Genomic DNA, 12,823 nt, shown 5'->3' with positions numbered 1-12,823 from the left:
AAATGCTGCCCATTAATTAAAGTGTCGTCGGTTGTAACGGCAGCGTTTACGTGTTTGGTCGCGTCGCGTCGCTCGTCAGTCATTCATTCTTTAAGTGCGCGATCCAGTCAGTCACTCCCACCGCTTAGATGTTGCTTGCTTGACCGGAGTCGTTTCCTCTCATAGGTGTTTTTATGTGACAAGCTGCGCAGTGTTTGTTATTTATGAAATGCTTGTATTATTTTCGCGCGCGTTTTGAAGGAATAAGAAGTGCGAGTGTGTGTTGACAGACAGTGAGTGAACGACAGCATGTCTAAACGCAGCACGCTGTTCATCAGGATCGTGGAAGGGAAAAATCTGCCAGTCAAGGACATGTAAGTGATTTTATTCCCTTATGGTTTTACATACGTTACGTGAAACGATGCAAGCTTGCTTAAATATAAATAAAGAAACTGAAAGTAATTTGTAGGAATAAAAAATGAGGTGTGGTGCCATAAAAGAAACGTGTTAAGGTTTAGTCAAAGAGTCGTAAAAACGTACATATTGACCTATTTCTACAAAGAAACACACAGTATAACCAAAGTACAAAATTTTAAAGGACCTTTTGATAACCTGAAATCTTTAATGATTTTCTATTTCAGAGGGATGTATGTATATAAAAAGAATGTTAACGTATATTATATAATACATGTATATAAATATATGTTGACTAAATGGCAGAAAGTTCTGTTGATGATTTTTAAAATGAATCATAAACATAATACATTTAATAAATAAATAATTTATTTGGTAATTAATCAGGTAATTCATGCATTCATCATGCCATATTTTTATTTTATTTTTTGTATATTTTGTACACAAGTATTTTATTTATTTCCTTCGTTGCTCATTATTTTCATACTTATTTTCTGTCCATTACAAAAGTTTAAATTTAACTACTGTGTACTTACAAAACACAAAGCATGTAATACAGTGTGCATGTATATGTGGTCCAGGTTAGGGACAGATTCAAGAGTATACATAAGCTTCATTCAACCCAAAATGAAAATACAGTCATTATTTACTCACTCCCATGTTGTTTTAAACCTGTATGAGTTTCTTTATTTTGTTGAACACAAAAGTTGATATTTTGATCATATATGGTAAGCACAGAAGAAGTGACGTACCCAGTACTATGGAAGTCAATGGGTACCATGTGTTGTTACCATCATTTATCAAAATATCTCTTATTTTGTTCAACAACTCATACAGGTTTTGAACAACATGAGGGTAAGTAAGTGATGGCAGAATTTAAATTTTTTTGGTGAACTATCCCTTTAAATGTACAATAGAATTTCAAGAACACATATGTACACATTTGTAAGTAGCTAAACATACTTAATATAAAGTGGGATCAGATTTTAAGTGCCATTTATGTCTGCTATGTGTAATACAGATATTGATTAACCATTATTTACCAAGTGCTTCTAGAAAGCGTCAATTTTGATCCTTCTGTTTGTAAATGGCACCAATCCATATGAAAAAACACAAAGTCATGCAGTGCAGTGCTAAGTTCGTTTATTGTTGACTTTTTGCTGGCATGACATTGAAAACGCACACATTTATAGATATTCATCAGTAACAACACAAACAAGCGGCTTTCGTGGTCAACACGTAACTTCCGGTAAACTCTGCTAAGAATAAATAGCAACAAAGTATTTTAAACGTAGTTTATTTATATAACAAGCAAAATAAACAACACATATATTACATAGGAAACCAAAACATTTGTTATTTTCAGTGAGGTATTTGTTCAAGAGTTCAGTTTAGCAACTAGTCAGACTATTAAAAAAACTGAAACCGGAAGTAAAGTTTGGACCAGACACGTATCGCGTCACCTCACATGCGTCCGATGAAACCGTCTATAAAACGCACACATTTAAGATTTTACCTCAACAGTTCTTCTGTTTCTATCTGACCAAAGGACGATTCTCCAACATTCTGTCTGCCTGGAAGTGATTGTGTAATAAGATACACATTAACATTTCAGGACATATTAATGCAGGGGAAATTTGATTCACGTGCTGTTCTCTTTGTGAGATACCAAAATCGCTTCCCTCTATTAGGTTAAATGACTGAAACCAGCAAATGTTCTGCATCGGTGAGTTGATGGTCAGTGTGTTTACATCATGTGTGTATTGAACCCACAAGGCAGATTTTGAGTGAATTGTTTGCATTGACAGTGTAGTGAGTGAGATTGCCAAACAGCAAACAGTGACAGATTGCAGACATTGACCCTGGTTGAGTATTTGAGAAGAATGGCTGCCTGTTTGGCTTTGGCCAATTTTTCTTTAATTATTGCAATGCACTGTCAAGTCAAGAAGACCCAAGTCTTTGTTTGGACACTAAGTACCTAATCACTTTATCAATAAGTACACAACAAAATAAAGGTTCTTTGTCAGGCTTCATGGTTCCTCAAATGGATAGTTGAGCCCCCCAAAAAAATCACCCCACTCAAGCCATCCGAGATGTATATGCCTATCATCTTTCAGACGACCATAGTCGGAGTTAAATTAGAAAATGTCCTGGCGGTTCCAAGCTTTAAAATGCTTACATGGTGCTACTGATTTTGAAGCCCAAAAAGTCCATCCATCCTTCACAGAAATAATCAACACGTCTCCAGGGGGTTAATAAAGTCCTTCTGTAGCTCGAAGTATATTTTGTTTTGTTACGTGTATGCAAATGTACATGCACGGTCGAACACAAAGCATAGTTTATTAGACTCGTCGACAGACGTTTGATGCATGCGCATTGTGACAAAATGCAGCGCATCTTTTGGGCTACCTACTACATTCTCCTATATGTGTGATCTACGCATACAATGTACGTGGGGTTTCAAAAATCTGGTAGTGCGCGTACAGTACGCACACACTCTTCTGATGACGAAAATTGCATCACACGCACTGTACAAAATTTACCATACTTCGGCCTTAAGGGCAATCAATGCGATTTTGTAAGGAAAATGTCCATATTTAAAACACAATAAACTATAATATAGCTTCCGGTAACGTCTCCGGAGCACCGTGGACAGATGCCGACTGGCACCGGTGATGTGTGTACACTACTAGAAAATAATGTGTTGAAATTTAAAGAGGTGGCTTGGTGCGGTGGGGCGCTTCTCGCCGATGTGCGACTTTTGTGCCAAAATGTGCCATTTTGGGTGTGTCCTTTAAAATGCAAATGAGTTGATCTCTGCACTAATGGCACTGCCGGGGTTGGATAGTGCAGATTACGGGGCAGTATTATCCCCTTCTGACCTCACAAGGGGAGCCAAATTTCAGTGGCAGAGAATGGTTTACCAAAACTAAGTTACTGGGTTGATCTTTTTCACATTTTCTAGATTAATAGAAGCACTGGGGACCCAATTATAGCAAGTAAACTTGGAAAAAGTCAGATTTTCATTTTATGTCTCCTTTAAAGGTACCGAAGAATGCATTGAAATGTCCATTACATGTCCAATTACAACCCTAGGATTTGCCTTTAGAATGAAATGCTCTATTATGTCCTTATTTGAAAGGGTCATGAATAATAATGTTGAGCTCTGCTGTGATTGGCTGTTTCACAGAGCAGCTCATTTCAGTAGCTCTGTGTGGATGCAAACAGACCTTATGTTTGAGCCTGTATTAGACGAAGATACAGAATATGAGGAATTATCAATTGTTTGGAGATTGTTAATGGACCTTTCTGAGTTTTAAGTTTGTGGGTTTTTTTTTCATTATTGAGCTGCAAAATGTAACTGTAATGTCAATAGTAGAACTTCAGCCTATACGTTAGCATATTGCATTAACTAGCATATAGTGCTAACTCAGCAGTTACAACTTTATTTTTAGCATTGTAACAACATTGTACTTAATTTAATGTTGGGGCGTGCATCTCGACTGTAACGTCACAGTCGGTTTTATGTTGAGATTGGCCTGTTTTCCAGCTGTATGCATGAGGTTTACATAAAAATTAGGAAACAATCTTGTTTTAGGCTCACAATATGTCATTACCATGCACAGGACTCTTATTATTATTCATCTATGCCTACGTAAATACAGTTTCACATTCTATGGCACCTTTAAAACTTTCTCACTGAATAGCATGCAACCGACATGATTATTAACTGTGTGTGCTGCAACAAAAGATGACTAAAAAACCAGTATCACAAAACCGTGAAACCACTAAACAAGACGTAGAGCAGACAGATCATGTGGCTCACAGCTTGTTCGAGAAGTACCATGTCAAAGCCGGGCCTGGATTCTGTCAAGATGCGTTTATGTACTCGTGACTGGATTTTAACACAGTAGAAGAAGAGAAAGCAAAGAAAGCGAGAGAGGAATCTGTCATACTCTTCCTTCTTTTGTCATCATCTCCATCCTATTTCTGCAGGTGGCTGGGGGTTTATAGTACGTGGTTCAACTGCCAAGCTACAATGCTGTCTGATGTAGCACCTGATTCTGACAGCCACAGGTTTCCCCATTACACTGATAACAAAAAGCGAAGATGAATCACCACACCGTGCACTCATTCCCGCCTGCACACACACATACACACACAAATACTCGTACACCTTAGCTAAGTTGCCAAGTGCAGTCATTACCCCCAAATCCATTGAGGAATTTCAATATCTTCATTGTGACGGAGTCTCCTCTAGACATGCGATCTGTCAATTCACAGACTGCAAACAGCAAACAATTAAAATAAAATGTTATCGCTCAACATATTACGCATGCAGGCACAAACACGCATGCAAAAGATGTATTAATTAAACAAAAAAATCAGACCTGGTGATTATATATTTGTCTTATAATTTAATTTCTTTAAAAATCCACAGGGTACACAAAAAATGTTGGTCTGTTTTAACCTATTGTTGGGTCAGATATAAACATTTTGAGTTAATTTAAGCCAACGTCTGGGTTCGTCCCTTTTTGATCCAATGCAACCTAGCATTTTTTAGAATAGCTGATCATATGTAGATTGTTGTTGCAGTTTCTTGTCAGTCTCGGCGTATAAAGGCTTCGAAAAAACTGTTACATGCAAATGCATTAGTGAAATGTGGGTCAGGTCAAGATCTGCCGTGAATCAACTATCCACACTGATGGTCTGTCCTCCTGTTGCTCGCAGCCTAAAGTCTAAACCTGCTTAAAAACAGAATGACAGGGCAATCATCCAATCACAGTAAAGCAGATTGTGGATTGTCAGCCTGATCTCACAAGAATTCGTACATATTTTACAAGTTGGCTAATTCGTATGAATTAATACGAAGTTAATCGTGCAATTCGTACGATTCTCATGAAAAAAAAACAATGACAAAACTTAACCCCTAATCCCGCTCCTACCCTTAATATCACAGGGGTCAAGGCAAATCATAAAAAAAAAGAATGTGGTCGAATTAATACGAATTAGCCAACTTGTAAAATATGTACGAATTCTCGTAAGATAGGGTTGGGATTGTTGTACGGTGTTACTAATATTTTAAGATATTGCAGTGCAAGTTGTTTTCAAGAATTATATTGTTATGGTCTGTAACATATTTTGTTGAAAAGTTGCCCGCCAGCAGTTTTTTCACAAGTTTCACAAAATGCCTTCCAGGAAAATTTTCATCTAAAAATATATAAACATACAAATATATCAAATGAAAGAACAAACAACCAATAAACAAACAAACAAAACTGGAAAAAAACATTTTTCTCTGCTTAAAAACTCTTAAATATGGGTATTTTTCTTCAAAAATATTTTTTTAGCAAAAAGCTGAAATAATTGCATTGTTGTGAAGGGAATTTTCAGATCAGATTCAGAACAATTATAAAAACATACACAGAGTTTAAAATTAGTAAATATTTTTTTCAGTTTTTTATATTTTTTTATAAATTGGGTAAGTGGATCTAGTGGATAATTGCGGTATTACAGATAAACACAAAACCTTATATTATCAGGAACACGTTTTTTATGCAAATGTTTTCTCTTAATTGACAACATAACTCGTCAATAGCGGGGAAAGAGTTAACTAATCTACCAAAAGCAGCTGTCAAATAAAAAGGTAGGAAAAAAAATTGTTAGCATGGGTGCACGGTGACACACGTGCCTATAGACATTTCGCCACTTTTCTATCCTTAATTTGTGGATGGCCTGTAAATGCTAGTTAATGCCCTGACGGTTTATATATATATATATATATATATATAACCCTTTAAACTCTGCGGACCTGCCGGTGGGTCCAAACTGCATCATAATATTTATTTTAAAACTATTTTAAAAGTTTTTTATTGTAAAATAAGAATAAAATAATTTTTGTCAATTTACTCCAAAGTATGTGGGTGGGGGACTCTTAAATTCAGGCAACTCAATTCCGCAAAAATGCTAATTATACTGGAAGTGGTATATTTCTATATATAGCATATCATTAGATACAATAATTAAAGTAACCTATCATGTGTGAGTGTAACATTTTTAATATTGCCTGACAGTAAAATGTAATAACACTATTGCTCATTTCTCTTGCAGAACTGGAAGCAGTGACCCATACTGCATTGTGAAAATTGATAATGAAGCCATAATTCGGTATGTATGGTTTAATATGACATTTAATTTTAAACAGTGTGTCGAGCCCTGTTGCTATGCAGCAAATAATAAGTTCATTATCATAAATTGAACAGGTTCAAAATGAGATTTTCCGCAAAGCCGAGCTAATTTAATTTGTGAGCACATAATTGAAATCCTGTCTTTGATGCGGATTACTGTGTGGTGGTACCAAAGTTTGTGTGTGTCTGCACTAAAGATTAGATTAAATAAACTTTACAAATATGTCCTGTTGACCTATAGATGAAAAAAAGTGGGGGTAATTCTACTAATTTCAATAATTTTTCACAACATTTCAAGTAAGGGGCATTTAAGTATGCATTATGCAATATAGTGTTTGCATAGAGATGCCTACTGTTCTATGTGACATTAAGAATAAGTATGCAGATTATACGTTTAAACTACAAATCATATCATCATTACTAAAGGAGTCTGGCATATGAAGATGCCAATGTCAGATGTCACCAGAATTTTGTCTGTATATTAATTTTTTATTTACTTCACCATCTGCTGTGACTCACTGTATATCACAGTGCCTATAAAATAAATAGATTTTTAACAAATAGAAAGCTTTACCAATTAAATCATTGATCATCTACAGTGAGTCAATACTGGGTTCTTTTGTCAGACTGCCAAATCTACAGGTAGATCAAAGTTAAATATGGATTGTAGTAAGATGTTTGTTTCATGAGTTATTCATTACCGTAATAAAATGTCTTTAGATGCAAGAATGGGAACAATCCAATACACTGCATTTACACATTGCCCTAGATCACTAACAAACAAACAATCTTTGCTTCAAATTTCTGATTAGATATTGAATGATAGATATTGGAGAAAAACTGGTGTCTTGTTTTGTTAATGTTAAACCCTTTGCGCATTGTTCAAATTTACTACCCTTTTGTGTTGTTAGTGGATGAAAACATCCACTAAATTAAACGGCTGTAAAAATGTATCAGATAAATTTTTTTTAGGTTTTTTTTTTTTAATCTGTTAATCAACCTCAATACTGATCAAAACTAACAAATGTTATGTGACTTTAACTCTTTAATTGCCAAGTTCATTAGGTGTCACTGATTTGGGGGAAAAAACGACTGGATTTTTTTTCTTTTTTCACAGTATTGGGCATCTCAAAGATTAGTAAAAACATTGGCTTTGGTGCATTTTTAGTTTTTGTTTGTTTTCTGCCCTACAAAAGGCAAAGCACAGTAACTACGCATTTGGTCAAAATTGGGCTTTGCGAGATCTGATGTGTCTTGTGATAAGTCTCCTGGTTCAACTTTGTCCCATTTCAGAGAAATGTGTGTGCCAAAATTGCAGTAACATGTTTGACTGGCTGGTGTAAAAACTTTAAGGGCATTTTTTCTCAGTTTCAGTGTTTGCATACACTCTCAGAAATAAAGGTACAAAAGTTGTCACTGGGACAGTACCCTTTCAAAAAGGTACACCTTTGTACCCAAAGAGTGCATATTAGTACTTTGAACTGCTAAGATGTACCTTTAAAGGTACATATTTGTACCTAAATGGTACATATTAGGACCTTTTTTAAAGGGTACTGCCCCAGTGGCGGCTTCGTACCTTTGTTTTTGACAGTGTAGTTAATGCACTTAGCTTTTGGAGGGCAGTATTGTTAGTGGCTGTTTTTGCCCCATTGACTTCCATTATAACAAATTTTTTTGATTGCAGCTAGACACCTTATTATCATGCATTTTTGAATGTTGGTGGTTTTTCCTTTTGCAAAGAGGTCAGATTTGTCATTTTTACTGTTGATCACCATGTGGCACTATTAACCCTTTAGTAGGCCTGTGCAAAAACAGAGTTTAATTTCTGGAGTTAAAATCATGGAATTTTTGTAAAGATTTGGTAGGTTTGGACAGTACCGAGGTTGATTAACAGATTTATGCAAAGAAATCTGAATTTTTTAAAATCTGATACATATTTACAGCTGTTTAATTTAGTGGATGCTTTCATCCACTAAACACGAAAGGGTAGTAAATTTGCCCACAATGTGTTTTTGAGTTTTTTGAAAAATTTCTAAGCATTTTCTCAGAATATGTGTAAATATAAGACTTGTCACCAAAAATCATTCCATTTGGTGAAACACAGAGAAAGTTTTGGCCAAACTAAGACTTAAAAAAACCCTTAGTGGATAAAAACATCCCCAACAAAACATAAGTGTTAAATACTATAAGTTCTCGTCTTTTGTTCTCTAGACCTATTTTAATCTGACCTCATGGGAAAATGTAACTATTTCAGGAGATTTTGTATGAATTCATACAATGTTAAGCACACAAAACGTATGATTATCAGGTAAAGCAGGAATGAAGCTCCACTCTAACCCTATGTCTAAATCCAATGTGATTGGGGTGAAACCAGATCAAACAAAAATGTACAAATATGATCGAACAAATGAAAACAAATTAGCTACTTCATAAAATGCCTTTGTTTATCTAGCCATGTGCTTTTCCCTGTCTCGTCTCTGACCCCGCCCCCTCATCTCCTCTTTAATTACTCTTGTTATAGAGGGTATGCATTGACGCCACTTTTTCACGTGACCACGCCGGAACTTGCCCCGTTGAGTGGCAAACGTTCAACAAAATGGCTGGTTTTCATAGTGGGTGCTGCGAAAATGCCAACAAAACTGACTATTATCACCTTAAATTTAATTAAGTTGGACAATACTTTAATTACATTAGTTACATTTTTCAAGCATCTGTGCTTTATTAGGTTGTTTGTATTGGGAAAAACATTACTTCACTACAGTCTAAATCATGGAATCATACTGTGTATTCTTTAATATTGCATTTCAAAATTTATTTAATACCTAATTACATTAAAATTGTGTACTTTTAATTGAGTAAAAGTCCATTATTGTATTGTATACAACGTTGAGTTTTTGCTCAAAATGTGGTATTTTTGAAGGAACCTACTCATATTTGAGAGGTGATAAAAAATGACAAAATTACATTTTTTTGTTGTTTGAAAGCAAAGGATCTGTTCTTTCATTTGAAATATTGTATAAATGTATATACATTTCATGGAAGCCTTTAAACTTTTGTGAAAATCATACAAAAGCTGGGGCTGGGAACTTTTTTTAAAAAACCCTGGCGGGGAAAGAGTTAAGGAGCTGTGTGTTCATGCATTATGTTGTGTTCTGTGTAATGTTATTCATGAGTTTTCAACCTGTCTCTACCTCAGGACAGCAACAATATGGAAGACACTGTCTCCGTTTTGGGGTGAAGAATACAATGTCCATGTCCCTCCGTCCTTTCGTACGGTGTCATTTTACGTCCTGGATGAAGATTCGCTCAGGTCTGAACCAGTTTAGGATCACACTGCCATAACATGCTTCATGTATGGTGCATAGATCAGACACTTCAACTTTATTTAAATTACATTCACATTAACATAATAACAGCATCCGAGTAATGTATAAGTGTGAATACAGTGCATACTGTCCGCTATAGGATGCGGCGTTTTACTAACACAGATTATTGTGTTCACAGCCGAGATGATGTCATTGGGAAAGTGTCAATCAGTAGGGAGACGCTTACTGCTAAACCTCAAGGTAAGAGAGTCTCTTCTAGAAAGTGTTTACATGCTTTAACTGTGGCGAAATTTGAAATCAATATCCAGAGCTAATCCAGAGCGCATATCTCACGACCGTAATGACAAATAATCAAGAAAGACCATTAGTCACAATCACATGATCGTACGTGTAGAGGCATGGCTGTCATGTGACTGCTATTCTTCCCCATAAAAAGATAAGTCACATACTTCCTCTTATCATATTTAGTGTGTGTTGTTTGCTAAGACAAGAATCAGTGTGACTATTGCTCATACTTAAAGTTATGGATTTGAACAATCCCTCAATCCAAATATTCAACTGTGGCACATAACTCCCCCAAAAGCAATTTTGCATTTAAAAGACGTCTCATAGCTGTCCGAACACATCCATACCGCAAAAAAATAAATTTCTCTAGCCAAAAATATATTTTAAATATATGCTAAATACATTTTGTAGAATGTTATGCTCAATTGAATATATTTTTGAATTTGGAAATATACTAGTTTTAACCGTCATATATCAACAAATATTTAAAATGTATTTTAAGGGCAAGCAAATACATTTCTAATTTTACATCCTATATGGCGAAAAGGTATTTTTTCCTTAAATGTATTTATATGCTAAATACAAGTTAATTTTATAAAGTATATTTTTGAAGTTGAAAATAAATTTAATTTTAACTTGTTATGTTTACAGGTTCGTAACATAAAGTTTTTCGTCCAATGTGACATGAATATATTTCCTTGGATTAAAATATATGGAGGGCTAAATCTATATTTTTAATGCTTTCATTTTTTTATATATATATTTCAAAATGGCCAAAAATATATATTAGTAAAAATATATATTTTTGTGAACACATATTTCGGTAAATATATTTTTTGGACATTTTTTGTATATTTTGAAATATATATAAAAATATATATATTTTTGCCATATGGGCACCCCAGACGTTTAGGCGTACAAGACACAGTTTGGGTTGTCAAGTGAAAATGTAATAGAGCCAAAAATAAATAAATTAAATTATTTAGAGATGCACCGATTGCAATTTTCTCTACAGATTTCGATTTCCGATTTTTCCGGAGGTGATACAGATTTTTGCAGATTCCGATATTCTTTCTTAAAACTATAATTGAGAGCATATAGGCTACAAACAAAAACCCACTTTTTTTTCTTCATACAAGAAATTATTAAACATTGCATTTTCATCCAAACGGCATTAAATTACAAGATTTTCTTTCATTTGAACAGATCTCGAAATAAAGCGCTCTCAGACTCTTGTAACTGGCTGCGTGTGTGATAAGTAGGGATGGGCAGGATGTGTATATTTATTTTTTTATGTGAGACTGACCAGTCAATTACCGGTCCAGCCGATCATGCGTAAAATTGGCCAATTCCGGTCTCTGGGCATCTCAAAAATAAATAAATGAAACCAAACATCTTGTTATCACTGTTGACTTCCATGATGGAATATTATATATCTCAACTCATTTTGACAAAAACGACATTTAAAGGCGGGGTGCATGATCTCTGAAAACCAATGTTGAAATTTCAAATCATCTAAACAAACACGCCTCTACCAGTGGCATCCGGGGCCTTTTTTTGAGGGCGCACAATGTGAAGTTTGTCACAACATGTATGTAGCTCGTCATGTGTGTGGTTCTTACTTTCAAAATATGTGTTCTGCGCGTTGCGTAGAATGGTTTTGACACGTGTGCAGCAGGCACTTATTTTGTCAAAACACGTGATGCACATGGTTCACATGACGCAACAAACACATATTTTGAAAACACGAGCAACACACATGACACTCCGAACACATACGTTTAATTTGCGCCCCTCGGAAGAGAAGTCACGAGCCGCCACTGGCCCCTACCCCAATAGAATCTGGACCTTCTTTTGATAGACCCGCCCCACACATACGCAACCCATGCAACGATGTCGGTTAGTAGACACGCCCCTTACTGCTGATTGGCTACAACACCCTTTTTCAAATCGTATCTCAAAAATCATGCAACCAAATTCAAGTTTATTTTGGGTAAAAGTGTGTTACTCATAGCCGGACTATATCGGTCTATAGTTAACCTAGATGGTGAAATGACGACTATAACTTGCTGGGTCATGTGGCACCATAAATGTCACAGCTCATTTTGCACTCAATCAATTTCTAAGCACCAGAACGTCATTACGAAAGAGATTTTATTTGACATGTGCCAAGAAACATTTGGCAACATACTTGTTTTTATTGTTTTATTACCTTTACAGGTATGCAGCTCAACTTGTAAAGCATTGCATTAGCAACACAAAGGTCAGGGTTTGGGAAACACACATGCTGATTTAAAGTACAGCTTAAATGCACAGCAAGCTGCTTTGGATGACGCAGAACCACAAACAGGCATTTAAATCGCTATTTCTAAATAAACTGCAAAAGCTTAATTCATCTTTGTGGGGAAAGTACCATGACTGCACATTGTGAGGTTCCTATGAGGTGGTCTTTTGGGATGGCGAGTGAGTCATTGTGGTTGTCTGGACTCGTTGCTCACGTCTGTTATGCCTGGGGGCAAGGACACCGCAGGGTTATCCATTATTGTGACACAGGATGAAAGTGAGTATCACTTATTGTAGCCCCTGTGATGTGTTGATGACTAGTCACCCACGCAGGCGAACCATGATGGA

The 12,823-nt window shown here is 35.7% G+C and overlaps 1 protein-coding gene across 1 annotated transcript in view; it reads left to right on the top strand.

The window, feature by feature from the left end:
• Positions 1 to 12,823, top strand: part of rasa4 (RAS p21 protein activator 4) — a 56,558-nt gene continuing 43,735 nt past the window's right edge. The window contains exons 1-4 of the mRNA XM_055200540.2: positions 1 to 353; positions 6,505 to 6,561; positions 9,778 to 9,891; positions 10,086 to 10,147. Of these exons, the coding sequence (XP_055056515.2) occupies positions 289 to 353; positions 6,505 to 6,561; positions 9,778 to 9,891; positions 10,086 to 10,147 (298 nt within the window). The 5' untranslated portion in view covers positions 1 to 288. The remainder of the gene's footprint in view (positions 354 to 6,504; positions 6,562 to 9,777; positions 9,892 to 10,085; positions 10,148 to 12,823) is intronic.

Source organism: Misgurnus anguillicaudatus, chromosome 22 (genome assembly GCF_027580225.2).
Source record: "Misgurnus anguillicaudatus chromosome 22, ASM2758022v2, whole genome shotgun sequence".
Classification (NCBI taxonomy): domain Eukaryota; kingdom Metazoa; phylum Chordata; class Actinopteri; order Cypriniformes; family Cobitidae; genus Misgurnus; species Misgurnus anguillicaudatus.
Note: the sequence above shows the minus strand (reverse complement) of the source record. Positions and strands in the feature narration are given on the sequence as shown.